This window comes from Condylura cristata, unplaced genomic scaffold (assembly GCF_000260355.1).
Source record: "Condylura cristata isolate star-nosed mole 26May11 unplaced genomic scaffold, ConCri1.0 scaffold00030, whole genome shotgun sequence".
NCBI classification, from domain to species: Eukaryota; Metazoa; Chordata; class Mammalia; order Eulipotyphla; family Talpidae; genus Condylura; species Condylura cristata.
In genome coordinates this window covers 16,785,686-16,803,737 of record NW_004567131.1, presented here as the reverse complement: position 1 = coordinate 16,803,737, position 18,052 = coordinate 16,785,686, and the positions used below count along the sequence as shown (strand labels likewise).

Below are 18,052 nucleotides of genomic sequence, written 5' to 3'. Positions count from 1 at the left end.
GGGGGAGGCCGGCCGGCAGCCTAGACTGAGCTCTGCCTTCATCTTCCTGCCATCCCGGCCTAGTCACCCACCTGTCTGGAACTCAGTTTCCTTATCTGCCAAATGGGTAGTACTATTTAGCACCACATTGATTTATAGGGATGTTGTCCAGACAAAATAGAGTGGCATTCTTCAGGGGGAGAAAAAGAAGGCTGTTTACTTTATAGTGAATCAGCACAGTCCTCATCTGCTACGTACATTTCTATGTTGTGTGCCCCTCTACTGCACATGAACGAGAGGCTGATACATCTTAATCACTCCCTAATCAACTTGCACAGCTTCTTAGGGTGGCACTTTGGTCCCCTAAGAAGCTGATGACATAGTATCCCGCTTCCCAGGGTATCTGCATTAAAAGCCAGAAGGCCTTGAGGTCAAGGCCTAAGTGTAAGGCAGTGGGATTGGGAGAAGGAAGATAGGTTCCAATCCTAGATGTCTACATACTAACCACAAGACATGAAGGAAACGATTTTTCTAACCCCTCTGGGATAGAATGAGAGCTCCTTCACCCTGCAGTTTGGTGAAGGTTTGACAAACCATGTGCAAAGTTGTACTGCAGTGCTGGCAATTTGCAATGACAGTTACTCACCTTCCTATGCCAACTGTAAATTTCTATGAATCTTGAATGCTAGTTCCTAGGTATGACAGCCCCTGAGAGGGAGTGATTACTTAAAGCAGACCACCCATCTTAATTCCCTCACCCATGATGACAACTGGCAGATGAGGTGTAAGTATAGGATTTGGAGGGGAGACCTTGGACTAACTGAACTGCCTGGAGACACCAGGCATATCACTGAAATGCTCCCAGGCCTTCCTGTAAGTTGGGTGTGAGAAACATGTTCCCTAAGGCACCAAGGCTTCATTTCTCAACTTGGATGGCGACACAAATCACTATTAACGCGCAGATTCCCATGCAGCTGGTCTGCCTTTCTCCCAGGCTCCCTGGTGGTCTGCAGAACAGGCTGCATGCTAAGCCTTTGACTCTTTCCAGTTCGGAAGTTGTCTTCTGTTCTAATTAGACTACTAGGAAATCAGGTTCTACAGAAAAACGGAGTTACTCGGGGTAAAGAGGTGGAAGCAAGTGTTCCTCCCGTGTGCGGTGACTGGGCTGGGAGGAGGGGGCACTGATCTTTCACATGCTCTCCTGCGATACCGAGTGCCCACGGCGGCACCGGCTCTGCATGTGAACAAGGCCAGCTCGGCATGGGGAAAGGAGCAGCTGCACCAGGCAGGTTGTTGTGGTGCAATGAAGATGCATTATTTAAATCACACCAGAGGGGAGAAACACTTCACGAATGTGGAAAATTATCCATGCCCAGGCTCAATCTGGCTTGAACGCAGAGGTTCCACGCCACGGTTTCTGCTCCCAGTGGGCAAAACAGCCTTATCTCCTGCGCAGCTGCGCTGTCTCATCGTGACCAGCAGAGGGCACTGGAGACCCACACACGCGAAGGGCCCGGCGTCGTGGTCCAGGTCGGATTACACAGGCTGGCTTCTCCGCTAGTGTAAGGGGCGAGTCCCCACCACCGCACAGGGCCGGTAGGCTTCTGTGTGGCCCTGTTTGCATGGATGCAATCAAGCAATGACGACAGGTGAGTGTGCTCAGTTCAGGTTTAGATTTTCATGGACTCCAGTTTTCCTTCCCTGTATCGGTGCTGCAGTTTCTGCTCACTAGTGTCGCTCCTGGTACACGCTCCGCTAGTCCAGCATTAATGATCGGCGTGTGGAAACAGCGACAGGCCCTGAGCCCTGGGTCACTTAGACTCCACGGAGGCCTCCTGGGGATGAGAACTCCAGGAACATAGATCAGGGATCTATCCCAACGGGATAGATAGAGGCTCTGCCCTGTCCTCTGAGCAGGCCTGGGCCTTGCCAAACTGACTCTGCGGGATAAGAACTACTTTGGGCCTCAATACTCAGCCTCTTAATCTGTCCAACTGGACAGTAATGCACGTGGTTTTGAGAATTGGGTTTCCTTGGAACTTAGGGTATGATGATTCTTTTTCTTCTCAAAAACTAGTTAAATTAATCTGTCATGATGCCTTTTCTTCTCAAAAACTAATTAAAGTTTGACAAATATAATCTGTAAGTTTCTAAGATTCAATCTAAGCTTTGATTTTAAAAGTTTGTTTTAAGAAAGAACAATGCTAATTCTGACACTAGGTCCCATCTAAAGATTTAAAATACCTTACTGTGGAACCTTCTAGAATGTCAGATGTTGAAGAAGATGAACAGCTGCAGGCAGGCTAACCAACATCCTTTTACTATCAAAGTGCCTCATGATTTAATTTGTGCAATTACAGTTTATTAACAAGCTTCGACAATGTGTCTGTAATGCTTTTTTAATTAAATGTACTAGCACAAAGTAGGTATTTAAGAAGTATTTGCTGAACTAACATGTATACATTGAAAGGAAATGTGAAGCCTGGCAGGATCAGAACACCCTTAGTCTGATGACATTCCAGCAGTTGTACTTGACAGGCCCCCTTTTGTCAGGGGACCTATTTTTAGCAGTTTTCATTAGTGTGCATACTTATGGGAATCTGTCGTTAGAATCTCCTCACACACATTTCTGTAAAAATTAGTGAGGAGACACCGTGAAAGAAGGAAGTGCTTCCCTAAACTTCTGGGTTCTGTGGCTTGATTTCCCTTGGGTCTCACTCCTTTTGTGCCTCGGGCATAGGAATAACTGCTAATTTTCGTCATTGATGTTCAGATGGTTAATACCGTCTAGCAAGCAATTGAGGTTCCCTACCTGCTATGGGACATGACATTTCCCCTAGTCCCTTTCAAAACAGATTCCAATTGAGAATGAAGACCTATTTTTTCTAGAACAAAGAACCACTGGCTTATACTTAAGAGGTGTTTGAAAAGTGATTTTTTTTTTTTTTTTTTTTTTTTTTATTTATTTGTGCATACAGAACTGGAGTACAGGCCAGAGATACAATGGACTTCACTGTGGTAATGTCAACAAAACAACTTTTGTGATATGGTTCCTTCCTGGGCAGAGTCAGTGTACCATGCACAGGATATTCAGACAATTCCTAAAATGCAGCCACTGGAAAACTGACACCCGCAGTGATCAGGCGCTCTCAATCCTTTCTGGAGCAAGGTGAACTGTGGACAAAGAGTAGGCCTATGACCCTGGTGACCTTGTCTCATGATATGTCACAGTGTCGTTATACCTCATGGGCAACCATTCAGGGCAGCAAGGTTGAGTCTCAGTTGTATTTCAAATAAGGTCACTAAATGTGTGCCTTTATGAGAACAACAACAACAGCAACAATAAAAACAATCGAAAAACTTGACTAGGGCCAGGCAGGAGTGAAATGTGGTGATTTGTAAATTGAAGGTGGCTGAGAGAGCTTCAGGGAGCAGGCAGCTGGCTCTTCCCTCCCTGACACGGGATATTAGAGTGCACAGGCGGGCTCATCCAGACAGCTGTGCTTTGGTCAGAATGGCCTGATACAAGGGTGCTTTTAACAAGCACATTCTGGAACAAACCTTCCTGGGAACAGAAGGATAACAAGCAAAGGAGACGGAGTTGCTTACCTTTCTGGGCACTGCTCTCCCCAGGGCAACCCCAGGAGTGGAGCAGAAGAGCCCGATGTTCACACCTGGAGTGGCAAAAGACGACTTGTCGCTCGCCACAGCGATGTCACAGCTGGCAACCAGCTGACACCCGGCAGCGGTGGCAAGGCCATTCACCATGGCGATCACTGGGACAGGATGTCTCTGGATCTGCATCATGACCTCAAGACACAAACACCCTTCCCTTAGTCAAGAGTGGGAGCAACGTGCACACCCCTTATTTTATGTGACTTTGCTTCAGAGCACCACTCACATGGGCCAGATCCTAAGGAAAAAGGGCCAGAGAACACACAAAAACGAACTTGCACTGACTGTCTGCTTTGTGGCCTATGGCCTTTGGTCTCCCTCTCAGGAGGGAGCCCTTTTATAAGCAAGACTGGAAGGCTCAGAGGGGGGAAGTAACTTGCTGAGGCCATTAGGCATCCCGTAATTATGGGTCAGAGCCAGCATCTGTGTGACTCCAAGTCCCATCTCTGGCTGCTTCCCAAGCTGCCCAAGAACAGAGCTCACAGTGACCCCTGGGGAGCAGCCAGTCCTGGAGTTCTGATGTTAAAAGCATAAAACTGCTATTTGGCGCTTCCTTAAAAAATTGAGGTGGAAAAAGGACTGGAATGCAATTTCCTTAGTAATTACTTCTCAAATTACCATCATGAACACGCTCTCAAGTCTATTAAAATGGTGGGGAACACCCTGATGTCATCAAAATAGGCAAAATTCCTAAATTTTGTCATTGGCACAGAGAGGGGAGGAGAGCCAAAACTTGCTCATGTCCCCCACCTCTTGAACTTTAACTTATTTTGGCAGTTCACACAATACTTGGTTTATTTCTGCATTTTTTCATGATACTCTAAGCAGATTGTGTTGCTATGGTAACCTGTTTCTAAATGGTTGCTCTTTGAACCAAAGCAGGAGCAAGGGAAGCGGGAAGAATCTACATCTGGGCTCCTCTCCCAGGGTAGCAAATCAAAGGAAAAATGACCTCACTGACTTAGGGATTTTGCTAAAAGAACTAACCTTCTGTATCCATGAAAACTTGATATTTATCAGTTTCATTATAAAATAACCAATAATACATTTATGGACATAATACCATATTCTCTAGTAGGGGTTCCTGACCTGTTGGGAAGGGGATTTCTTTGGAGAACCTGAGAAATGCTCCTCACCCTCTCTCCAGAAGAAAGCACATGCAAGAGTGCAAACAGGGGTCCACATGCTTTTGGCAAGGATGACAACAGTTAGAGAGCTCATTCTAAGTGAACAGCAATAGCAGAGATGAGAAAGCACAATGAAAAGAAAGTAAAACATTTTTATAGTTTTGTTGCAAAAAAAAGAAAGGATTTTGTTTTGTGTCTTATTGTTGTCAGTACCCTACTGGGCTGAAGTTAGTTATAAAAAGTCAGTTGACTGTGATATGTGTGGAATAGTTTGTGCCCTGTCTGCCTTCTATGACGGCTCGGATTCCATACAGCCTGGAGGCAGGGGAGGGAATACCTAGATAACACAGTACCATCTATGTCAATAACATTAAAAATATACCTTTGATCTAGGATTTCTGTATCTAAGAAATGATCTGAATCTTATTACATAATTGTACAGAACAATGCAGTTCCTTGGTATGGTTATTCAAACAAATAGGTTCACATGGAAAAAGATTACATAGTGAACTTTTTATTAATTAAAATAGCCTCTGAGTGGTCCAACTTTAATGCTTTGTCTTTTGATCATGGTCTATTGTTAGTACTTTATTTTTCTTTTATTTTTATAATTCCAAATTTCTATAAGTACCTACTATTTATATAATTTAAAAAATACTTTAAAGTTAGAGAGCAATTCAGACTAGACAGAGAGAACCTAGATAGCAAGCAAGCTAGAATAATCAATGCCTTGATGGCTAATAATTGATTATACCTCATATTTTTCCTTCCTGAATTCAGGAGTGTTTGGGGGTTCTGCCTAATCCAAAATGTGACATAAATTTAACTGTTCATTAGCCTTGCTGAAAAGCATAGCTGAAGGTTCTGAGGTCTCTCCAAAAGAGGGCCCAGTGTCATTTCCCTGGTGGGGTATAAGGAGAGAGAAATGAATCTCTTCCTGTCTGGGACTTCCATCTTCAAACCTCAACAGGATAAAAGCAGAGGCACAAGGGATTGGTTCCTCATGGAAGTCTGCCAGTGAGCTCAGAGAAGGTCACTTGGCTCTTTCTAACCAAGTGATTCTTCTCACTCTCAACCTGCCCATTCCTGTTTGGTAAAAAATTATCATGCGGTGCTGGTGGTCTGTAATGAATTTGCTTATACTTTCTAGATACTGAGTCAATTTAGATATCTCTACCTTTCTGAAATCAAATTTTCTCATGCATGAACTGAACAATGAAATATCTAGCTCATTCTGTTCCAATCTGCCTGTTGATTACACTTGAAATTGAAATCTTGTCCATGTTCATGTGCTCATATTTATTGAGGACAACTGATTTTCTTGGGAAAAAATTACAGAAATCAATACACATCCACTCCTATTTTACTACACCAGGGCCAGGTCTGATTAGGCACTGTGTCATTTTCGGTGAGCTGGAGGCATCCATGGGTAGGAAGCTTCCAGGAAATCTGACCTTTGTCCTCTGAAGAAGCCTCAGCTCTTGTAGTATTCTGCTAAACACACTTAAATCTCAGTTCATGAAACTATCATGGCAAGGAGATAAAAGCAGGCCCTTCAGGGAGGATGAAGAGCTCTACTGGTTCTCTTTGATAATTTTCTATTTTGGACAAATATGCTGGGGCATTAGTAAAATAATAACTTTTAAAACATTCAGTCTTGGCAAACACAAGAGCAGAATGCTATCAACGTTAATGTGAAACAAAGGACCTATGTCTTAGCTCTGGCTTGTTTTCACCTTTCCCCGAGGGCTCAAGTCAATCATTTTTTGTCTTTGTCCCTCCATGAAATGAGAAGACTACCACCTGCTTTCCTGATAGGTTTCTGGAAGAGCAAAGAAAACAAGATGATTCGGGAAGGTCTCCTAGTTCCTTCTCATTCCCCCTCTTGCTGCACATCTCTTCCTGTCTACACAGTGGGTTTTTGCTAAATATTTGTTTAACTATCATAAAATAAATGAGCAAATAAGCCAATAAATAGATGAAACTTTAGGCTTAGTAATCTGAGGGTCACACATTTTTTAAAAGACTTATTTATTTATGCATATAGAATTGGGGTGCAGTCCTGAGGTGAGGAGTGTGAGAGGATTCACCAGAGACAGAGTGGAGAGCAAAACGAGAACATCTACTGAAATACACTGCTGAGGGGAGCAGCAGGTGGGTCAGGAGAGGTCTGCTGCGCCATGTGAGTCACCTCCCTGGCTGGGGATTGAACTCTTGCTGCAGTGGCTGGGATAGCTTCAGAGTACTGTGCTTTCACCCATTGCACTATAAGGGAGGGCCACAAAATTGCTTTATATGTCTTCTTTTCCAATTAGATTTCCATATTCATTTTGGAAGAAAACTCTTTTTTCCTCTCTTTCCTTCAATATCTTGCAACCATTACATGCATAAGGTAGCCAATAAATACTCATCAAGTGAATGTGTTACTTAGAGTTGGATTCTATATTCAGTCTTGATTATTCATAGTTTAAATTTAACATAGACATATACCATCCCCCAAATTTTGTTCTTTTCCTTCTATATTTGTTAGCAGTTTAACTCCTTTACATGTTTAAAGAAACAGAAAGCAAGAAGTGAGTATAAAGAGATTAATGTTTCCACTTGGAGATGGTGATTTTAAAGGATGATGAAAAGACAGTTTAAAAATAATTTTTAAAATCATTGTTATTACTGTATTTACAAATGTTCTTCCTTTCCTATCAACAGTTGATGGGAATTGGTTTGATGCTGTGGACACTTTAATGGTTTAATTTTGATAAAAATAATTCAAGTTAGCTTGAAGAATTATAATGATTACATTCTGTAATCACTTTCCACTCTAAAGATGTACATTCCCATTTATTATTATATTAAAAACATATATACTTCAACATTATTCCCATAATGCTGGAGATGGTAACTTTCAGCATCAGAGTATAGTTTACTATCTTTGGCTTACAATAAAGTAATAGCAAACTACAGTCACTTCTTATATATCTAAACCAGAAAAATGCTTAGATGAAGGATTCACCATTGACCTCAGTTCTCAGTACTTTTGCGCTAGTTGAGTCTCTTACATAGTACCTTACTGTACACTAGGAGCCAAATTCAATATTTAATTGTAATTATCAATTTCAGGCTTGTAAGGTTGTTGACAGTGATCTGGGCTTACCTCCGCACAGGTTTGAAATACTTGAGTGTGATAATCTGGCCCTTGCTCCTCGGTCAGTTCCTTTAAGTCATGCCCAGAAGAAAATACAGGCCCCTCAGCTGCAAATGTTTCCATTTGAGAAAAGAAGAGAAAAAGATGTAAATAGCCAGAGCCAGCAAGTTCACTAACTTGTCACCTGAAGAACTTTAGCAAAAAATTGGTTTGATGCTGTGGACACTTGGAGCAAGCTAATGGCCTAATTTTGATAAAACTAATTTGTGTTCGCTTTAAGAATGACAGTGATTACATTCTGTAATGGCAGTGCAGGTGAGATCTCTGTACTCTAAAAGGTTCATGGTAGAAACTGATGAAAACATGCAATTTCCAAAGAAGACTCAGGTATAGGTGAATATTCTTTTGCTGGAGTTATCCCCCTGGTCTCACACCTTTGATTTTGAACTTGTCTGGCCTGTGCATGTTAAATCAAACAGGTCTATTGAAATCCACATGCCTTCAGCAGTATCTCTGTCATTTTGTCTACAGATAAAGGCCATCTTATGGTTCAGAGTAGGGAATGTCAGAGAGTGAAGAGGCCCCTTTATATTATAAATGAGGGATCTGAGGATGTGGTTTTGTTGTTATTGTTGTCATTTTCAACAACAAAATGTAATTCCACTGACAAGTGGATACCACTTCCTCAGCTTCCTTTTGTTGTGGTTATTTTGACAGGCAATATTATTCCCTTTTTACAAGTGAGGAAATTGTGTCTTTCAGAAGAAGCTAGCAGCCTTCATGGCATTTGGGTCATTCTCCATGGCGGCTCAACTCTGTTAGTGCTACATTTTTCCCCTCTGAGAAAGAGGTTGAAATGCATATTCAACTATGGGTAAGGAAGTAGCATTCTAAGTATCTGCCTTCACAAAGCACTGATCCTTCGTCTTTCGTCCTCAGCCCACTGATATTTAGTTCACCCTTCTGCCCACTGAAAAGGAAGCCTACCTATTCTAGAACATCTTTGGTTTTGTGTTTTGGTGGAGGCTCTAAGGTGCTGACAATACCATTATTTATAACACCAGCATCATCATCATATAATTCAGTAAAACTGAAACATAGTAGGGAGAGAAATGAGCAAAATCTAGCATAGTATCAGGCATCAAATAAGTTTGCAGATATTATTGAAAACTTGGTAAGTAAAGACAAACCAATCAAATGTCCTAGCAGCCTTTTCCTAACCAATGAGAAAGTCCAGCAAAATGACTAGTGATTGATTGCACCCATCTTAGAAGGTCCATAGAAATCAGTTCTTCGATATTGATGGGAAACCCAGCACTGTTAAGAGTGGTCATGTTTAGAATCCAAGAAGGAAAAGATGTATTTTCACTAAACAATAATCTATGCTATAATTTCCAGTTAAATGCATTAGGGCCAAGGCTCCCATTACATAATTAATGTTCTTGTAAAGGAGCTTCAAATATAATTCTCCCATTAATGAGGGAGTGCCTTAGTTAACTAAAGCAGTTTGAGAAACCTCTTCTGGGCACTACCACTGAAAATAAAAGCAAATTGCATACCTGAAATAATGATGACTTTCAGATCTTTGCTTTCGGCTTCATGAAGAATGTCACTCTGGAGAGATTTCAGCATTGCAAGAGACAGTGCATTCCTCCTCTTTGGATTGCTCAAGACTATGTTCCTGCAATGAACATTTCATAATTACGGGGTCATGCACCAGTCAAAACAATGAGGGCCATTGAGATTCCTTCCTAATGTGGAAGCTATCTTTAAAGCACCAGAAAAGAGAACTGTGGGCACTCAGGGACAATTGAAAGGCTCTGTCCACACTCTGGAATTACAGCTAAGTCAAAACAAGGAGACTACCTGAACTGTAGCTAGGTTTTCTCTTTCCTTCGGTGTTTCCCTTTTTCTCTAGCTTTGCTGTCAGAAACAGCACTACCATCTCCACAAAAAGGGCAAGTCACAGCAGTTCCCAGATCACTGCAGTCCAGGCCAGAGGCTGTGAGGCTTCAAAGTCAGCGTTGGGGCCAGAAGCATCTCTGTGGCTCCCTTCAACTTATTCTTCGAGTTCCTCAGATACGAGTAAGGTCAAGAAAGGAGCCAAGGTGTAAACATGCCCCCATATCTTCCACCACCTAGCCCACAGAAGAGGCAGTGCAGTTTTAGCAACCAAACACGAATATCCGAGTCTTTCCCATTTGTTTTTATGGTGGCAACTTGTAATTCTACAATCCTTGCTCTCTGAGAGTTGTATGTGTGTGACTAAGGGACAAGACTCTTCAGCAAGAGGACTCTCTGGACACATCTAACAAGTCGGCTGGCTATTTTCAGGTCTCCCACATATTGATTAAAATAAGCTGTATCGTTAATGCACTACCTGTACAAAGAAATGTTTTATTTCTGTTACAGCAAGGAACAGGCAAAAGCCAAACACTGGATTGTTGTTATATATTTTATATTTGTCTCCACCTACATGTTTTGTCTTTCCCAGTCTTTTTGAATCTCATAGCCCAACACTATGTGTCAATTTGGATCCTCCATAAATAGCCTTCTGTGTCACTGCATTCTGGAAAATAGCTTTGATGACTGAATTTATTTCAGAGCAATAAGAATACCCATTTTCTGTGGAGTACCATTTCAATTTTGTTGCTATCATCAGGTGGCTGTGATATTCATTGTTTTGTTTCTCATAAACATGTTCTCTCAAAAGTACAGAAATGACTTGTCGCTGACATGCTGATAGACTGAGAACCTGTATTTTGGGGGGTGGGTGGTGAGAGAACTGCTGATAAACCTTGTAATAGAGTAATTAGTGTGCTTGTTGGAGCAAACCTAAAACACTGCCATCCCTTCGGTGACACATGCTTAAATTAAATTCTAAGGCTTCAGGAAAAATTGTGTGAAAAGATGCCACCACCACCCCCAACCCCCTGTTGTGTGGCAATGTCTGTTCGCCTGTGGCCCATTAATCCTTTGGCCAGTGTGTTGCAAGCATGTCAGAGTGCTCTAAACTGCTGGGTTCACTTTTTTTTTTTTAAAGATTTATTTATTTGTGCATACAGAACTGGGTACAGGCCAGAGGTGCAGGAGCTGTGAGAGGATTCACCAGAGACAGAGTGGGGAGCAGAACAGGCAGATCGTCAAAGCACACTGCTGAGGGGAGCAGGTCAGGAGGGGTCTGTCGCGCCATGTAGGTCACCTCTGGGGCAGGGATCAAACTCATGCTGAAGTAGCTTTAGCTTTTTAGTGCTGTGCTTTAACCTGCTGCACCACCAGGGAGGCCCTGGGTTTACTTTTAAACCTGGTGTAAGCATGCTTTTGATCCTGCCATTCCACTAAACTGTTTGCATGGAGCTTCTTTTTTTTTTCTCTTCTTATTCTGATGGGCCACATTGTTACTTTCCTCTTCCATGTTAAATGATTTAGGTGTCTCTATTGTCTCAATTCTTATATATATATTTTTTATAACAGTTTATTTTTACATCATTTTGTACATTTTTTTTCCATCTCAATTGTAATCCCCGCGGTTTCCCATCACCAAGTCACCCGTGTCCCATCACCCTAATCCCGTGTACTTCCCTCCCCACCCCCTCGTTTTTGATCCCATTCCCCACTCCACCCCCACAAAATGTCTCTAGTATATGGTTGTTCATTATTCTTGCCTGGTCCATTATATTCTTCCTATGAGTGAAACCATCTGGTATTTTTCTTTCTCTTTCTGGCTTATCTCACTAAGCATCATCTTTTCCAGCTCCATCCAAGTTGCTGCAAAAGACATGTGTTTCTCTTTTTTGGTTGCTGAGTAATATTCCATTGTTTATATGTACCACATCTTTTTAATCCAGTCATCTACTTTTGGGCATTTGGCCTGCTTCCTGCATGGCGCATCTTTTAAATGCGAGCACTACATCCAATCAAAGGCCATTTTGATCACACTCCTACAAAAATATTTCTTCTCTCCTGGTTTTTTGTTTCTTTAGCTCTCTGGGAATCCTTTTCAATGTCTTCCATGGGCGGTCATTTGCTATTCCTTAAATCCTGAGGATCCTTGGAGTTCCCTGCTGTGAGTTCTTCCTGTTTCTCATACCCTTCCTAGGCACCATCATCCCGGCTGTGGTACCAGCTTCTACTGTGAAGCTCACAATTCCCAATCTTTGCTGTAATTCATGTCTCTTCTGAGCTCCAGCTCTGCAGGTTCATCCAACAGTCTCCTGGGCTTCTCCACTGAGGGGTCCTTAGGTATCTACCTCCACCCCACCCATGACTCAACTTGCCTTCTCCTCTTCTCTTTAGTTTGCTTGTCCAGCCCAGAAATGGAAAGCCTCCTGAGATTATTCAACTGGTCATCAAATGCGACTCACAATACTGTCCAAAAATTTCACCAGTATGAATTCTCCCAATGGTTATCTTGGATCTAAATGTGATGCTTTGCGCCTAGAACTTCCTCAGCACCATCGCTTTTAAGAGGGACTCTCCCCAAGACTGAGGTACCACCAAGGCATGTGGGAAAAGTGTAATCTTTCCATTTATGAGGCAAGAAATGGTTCCTGTAGATGCTCTAATGAGCTGTCTGATGATCACATCACAATAAAGCACCAGAAGATTGGGGAGAGACTGCCATGTTCACACTCTGAGGAGATGCTCAGCAAATATCTGTTGACTGAGTTAATAACCAAAACTAGCAATTCTGTTTTTTACAGGCAGTTCCACCAAATCTTGTGAATTTTCATTTCATGTAGTTTTTTTTGCCATTTCTTATAAACCTAAGTGGTGAGTATACTGAGATGGCACAGTGGAGAGGAAATGACTTCAGAGGCAGATGGCCCTTTCCGTGACCCCTGGCCTTCCTCCCTGCTGGCTGTGCAGCCTGGAATAGGCTGTCACCTCTCTGAATTTGTTTCTTTTCTAACAGGGGACAATATTATCTATCTTGCAGGCTATTGCAAGGATTAAGGATAATAAATATGTAGTGCTACCATAGTACTCAATTCACAGCTGACCCATTATATGACAGTATTATCTCTGAAACTTGTGAAAAGGCCACTAAAGAGTGACTGAGTTGCTCAAGGCCACCTACATGTTGCCTAACATAGCACTACTTTTATGTTAATGGGGGGAAGGGGCTACTTTTCAACTAAGGGATTCCTAGATTTATGCTAGGTTGTTCTAATCATTTCCCTTTCTGATTCATATTCTGCTCTGTATAACTCAGCCAGATCTTTTGTCATTTGGATGCCATGTCAGAAGTCAGGCTTCTGAACAGATCTAACCAGGTTTGTAGAAGCAGAATTGCCCTTGAGAAGAGACTGTTAAGACCACTACACTTTAGAGAATCCTGTTCTGGCTTTTTTCAGCCACGTCCTTCTGAGTGAGTAAGGAATTCACTGGGATAATCACATGTGCTCACCCTGAAGTCATTACACCTTCCAATTCCCACTGCAGTTACAAGAGACCCTAGAACTCTCTGGTTCTGCAGTGGGTGTCCCTGGCCCACTGGATGGCCAAAAGCAGAAGTGCAGGAGTATTGAGATTATGGGAATGGGGAACTGGGTGTCTGCAGATCAGTGAAACATGATCTGCAAAGCAGCAGGAAAAGGGTGGAGTGGAGGGAGGGGTGAGTAGAGTGTGGAAAGAGAAAAAAGCTTCAAGTCAGAGGCTGGAGCACAGCTCTGTAGGAACTCTTAGAAGCGTGAACATTATAAATTCAAATTGGCAAATATGGGCTTTCAGGTTTTATGTGGGTGTTTTGTGACAGTAGAAGAAAAGATATTCAGTTGTTACCTTTGTAAATACTTTGACTAGTCTAAGGTGGCCTCCCTTTGCACCCTGGTCTGGGCCAGACAAATGTCAGTTTGAGGAGGGGATGGGATTAGGGTCCCTTCAATATTTTCTCTTTTGTTGTCAAGTTCCTGGTGTGGGCGCAGATATGTTTTTAAAGATTTTAGGCTAGTTGAGCCAAAGGGCAGAGCTCAGCAGTACCCGGAGTCCTTCAACCTAGTTAATCACTCACCCCCAGCCAGCATATCTGGGTAAGGGCCAAGGAGCAGCAGCTAAGCCAAACCTTGCCTTGCTGCCAGGCCAAGTTTGTGAAATACGCAAATGTTCCATTAAAGGGCTTTCTTATAGGTCACTGCAGCCCTGTGTCCACGTCAAGATGCCCAAGGGAGCCTAAGAGCCCAAAGATAATAGGGTGTATTGCCTTAAGGATTTAAAAAGTGCAGGGGATAGAGGGAGTTGGCCCCACTCCCCCCATCCAAGGCAGTCCTACTTAAAGTTCTTTTGGTGTGTGTCCTGTCTTAAACGCTGCACTATTAGGCAAGGGACACCTATGAACTTGTGTGACTGGATTCCTCCAACGTCGAACTTTTCTGCTGAGCAGATCTAGCAGAAACAGATATAATGGGGGGTCCAGGTGGCAGACACAGCTGCCCACTAGTCAAGACTCCTAATTTTGACTCCCTGAGAGTGTGACAGGGCACGGTGGCCCAACCTCCTCGACCCATTCTTTCCCGGTCCCTGCTGTCCACCCCCACCTGGGAACAGCCCCTCATCGGAAGGGCCAGGGCACCCGGTGTGTCCCGCGGCTGACCTGATGCCGTCCCGCTGCCGCGTGCTGGTGGGTCGCGACCCAGACTCCGGCTGCCCGGCCCCCGCGGGCCCCCGGCTGCAGAAACCGGCGGTGAGCGCAGCCCACGGACCGCGCCGGAGCCAGCCCGGCCCTTTTGTCCCGCAGGCCCGCAAGCCTGTGACAGCTGCCATGGCAGACACGTTTGGGAGGGATCAGACGCCGCGGTGCCCGACGCTCCAAGGGCTGCGGGGCTCGGAGAGCTCCGAAGGGCGCTGGTGCGAGCCCGGCGACAGAGCTTCCACCAGTCGGGGACACGGGCAAAACGGATCGCAACTCAGGCCCAGGCCTAGCTCGGACTTTCCGGGCCTGATCAGCCCCAGCTCGCTGTCCCCGGGGCACTGGCGCCCCGCCCTGCCTTGGAGCACCGCCCCCTCGGACGCTCAGGCCCCGCCCCTTCCCCCGAGTACCGCCCCCTCTGGCGCTCCCGTCCCGGAGCACCGCCGCTCTGACGCCCGGCCCGCCCCTTTCCCCAGCACCGCCCCCTCTGGCGCTCAGGCCCCGCCCCTTCCCCCGAGTACCGCCCCCTCTGGCGCTCCCGTCCTGGAGCACCGCCGCTCTGACGCCCGGCCCGCCCCTTTCCCCAGCACCGCCCCCTCTGGCGCTCAGGCCCCGCCCTTTCCTTCCGGGTACCTCCCCCTCTGACGAGCCTGCCTCGTTCCCTCCAGAACACCGCCCCCTCTGGGCCGCCCGCTCATAGGCCCCGCCTCCGAGGGCTGAGGGGTGAGGCCTAAAGTGAAGGACGCCCAAAGTTGTTAAGGACATTAGCGAGGTCACTGGGTTTCCTTTTTCACCAACACCAAGACGTAGTGGTTTGCCTAGATTAGGAACATGATTCTCATCAGGCTTTGAGTGGTGTGAGCTGTGGGCGTCGCTTTGTTACTTCACCACTCCCACCGGAAACCTGCCCAGGTCTGGGGTGCCCACAGGTAGGTCAGTACCTGAGGTGTATCGCACTCAGCGGATCCACATTCATCTCAGGGATTTGTCAAATGCACCCTTCGGGGAAAGGCGGTACTTTGCAGGACCATAGCCAGCTTGTGAGGGCACATCCTCCTGCTGGTAGCTGAGGTTTGAGGAGAAGCTCCTCGTTGTCATTTGCTAGTTAACGGTTTCCTGTGTTGGTTAAATTCATCCAAGTCTGAAGATTGTCAGGACGCTGGTACGAGCCGGTCCTGCTCTTTCTAAGATCTTTCCGTCTCTTAGGAGAAAACCATGCCAGAACCCCCACTCTTTTCACACTGAGTTTTGCAAGGATGACAGTTATAGTGTCACAGGACAGGATACTGAGGTTCAGTATCCTCAGATAGGGCCGCTGAAGTTTCATAGTGACTAAAACAGCCCCAAATGGGCTCCTTGCAACGAGGCCTCTTTAATGGTCAGCTTTATCATTGGACAGAACGCTTATGTATAGCACATGTTGAAGTACTAATTGAAATCATGCCTCCCCTTCTTTGTCCCTCGTTCCATCCAAGTATGTGGGTTATTATGGGTTTATTGCCTCAAAGGAAGTGGGAGTTTGAAGTATTCAGAGACAAATGCGGCAATTCTTGACTTTTGAGTTAAAAAACCCAGTGCTTGGCGTTTGGAAAGAATACCAAATAGGCATAATAGATTTGAGGTAGGGGGAGGACCAATGAGTCAGGTCAAGGTTCTAGCCTAATGTCACATTAAGATCCCCCAGATTTGAGGGCAAGGATAGGGCAAGTCGTAGGAAAAGGCAGAATAAGGTAACTTTGGTGGGGTTTGGGAAGAGGGTGGGCTACAGCCTCTGGGAGAAGTGGGAATGGTGGGAAGGCAGGTTTTCCTTGGTAGAACCCCAGGGGAGTCATGAGACTCTAGGTAGTAGATGGTCCTGAGGACTTCAGAGAATTTTCCATGTCCCAGTTGGTGTTCTGACTAAAGACTGGTCCCTTTCCTCTGGGAGGAGCTGGGCAACACAAATTGAAAACACTTGGGTCTGTGTTTCAGGTTTCTCTGTTCGTCTAAATGCCCTCACCTGCTTTCCTATCCCTTTCATGCTGACTTCCTCACAACCCGCAACCCTGAATGCTTTTCAGACCTGGCACACCTGGTTGGAGAATGGTGAAACACAGAGGAAACTGGAAATGGATGGCCATCCAGTTCTCCAAACAGGTGTCTGTATCACCTCTGGAATGTGGGTCCATCCTTAAGTAGTGCAAATGTTTTCATTCTCCAGACTTCCCGTGCCTCTCATTAATTTTGGTAGGCTGCTTGTCTTTCTTCTCTCTTGTTCAGTGCCCTTCTCATCTATTTTTCCGCACGGGCCTTCTCCCTGACACAATTTGATTTCCAGGTTGCTAGCAGGCTCTGCTCAGGCTTTGATTTATGTGTGCCTTCCCCGTGCCACATGCCTTTGCTGTACAGATGTGTCTCTGCTCCCTTTTCACATTTCCTTTAAAGCCCCGCCGATGCTTGGCAGAACGTTACAGAAATAATGCAGAATAAAAGACAGTTCGAGGGAGCCTGGTGTCTCAGGCTTGATGTAGGAATGAAGGCAAATTTAGAACTCCTCAGGGTGCAGAGAAAGGAGACTGAAGGGCATATTTTCTCCTTCTTATGGAGTGGTTTTGAACTTTTTCTTTTTATTGATTTCAGGCCCTTCTAAGACAGGCCTGTAATGACATGGTTCAGAGGTACAATGTGAAAGAGGGGAGCTTAGTTTGGATGGAGATCTCTCTGGCAACTGGCTGATACTTCAATTTTAGTTTTCCACCTCATCGTCTCCCTACATCCATGCCCCCCCACCTCATTAAAAAGACATATGAGTACCAAGCACCCACAAAACAGAAATGTTTCAGACTTTTGTTGTTTCATGTAGAGATGCTTTTCAATGTCTGGATTTTATTATTTTATATTTTATTGTTAATCCATCAGCCATTATCCAAATGCCTTTTGCAACCCTAAAATTTCTTCACAAGTATTCATGCTTCCAGTGGATGAAAATTCATTTAGAAACCAAGCAGCAGTGGGGTGCCTAGGTGAAATCAACTTCCTTTTATCCTCACTTAATGCAAATTCTTGAGTTTAATCGCATGCCTTACATTCAACAAACTCGGTAGCTTAGGTAAGGGCTGTGGAAGGGTGATGTAGAGATATTGCATAGCAACTATTTCATAGTTGTAGATACATTTCAAATGAACTTGCAAAGTTTAAAGACCCTAACATGGGCATTGATAGAGACCTTTTGGAGGACAAGGCATCATTAGAGGAATCTTTTGAGAGAGGAAAGTTGAATGTCCATTAACTGATGCAAGAGGAGGCCGCAGAGCTGTGAGCTCAGAACAGTGAGCTCATCATGGCTCAGGGTCGCTTGATGAAGAAGGGGCAGGAAACCACATCGCAAACCAATCTCTGAAAAAAATAATGATGGCGAGTCACCTCTGGGGTGAGCACCCCTTTATTCCTGTCCCCCACACCTCCTCACAATAATTATAATCCTGCCTCAAAAAGAGGGTTGAAATAGGCCTCAGTATTATT

The 18,052-nt window shown here is 44.6% G+C and overlaps 1 protein-coding gene across 1 annotated transcript in view; it reads right to left on the bottom strand.

Moving 5' to 3' along the window:
• Positions 1–14,868, bottom strand: part of ECHDC3 (enoyl CoA hydratase domain containing 3) — a 21,529-nt gene extending 6,661 nt beyond the window's left edge. Inside the window, exons 1-4 of the mRNA XM_004691244.2 lie at positions 14,516–14,868; positions 9,483–9,604; positions 7,933–8,030; positions 3,589–3,789 (exon numbers count right to left, since the gene is read on the bottom strand). Of these exons, the coding sequence (XP_004691301.1) occupies positions 3,589–3,789; positions 7,933–8,030; positions 9,483–9,604; positions 14,516–14,685 (591 nt within the window). The 5' untranslated portion in view covers positions 14,686–14,868. The remainder of the gene's footprint in view (positions 1–3,588; positions 3,790–7,932; positions 8,031–9,482; positions 9,605–14,515) is intronic.
• Positions 14,869–18,052: the final 3,184 nt, after the last annotated feature.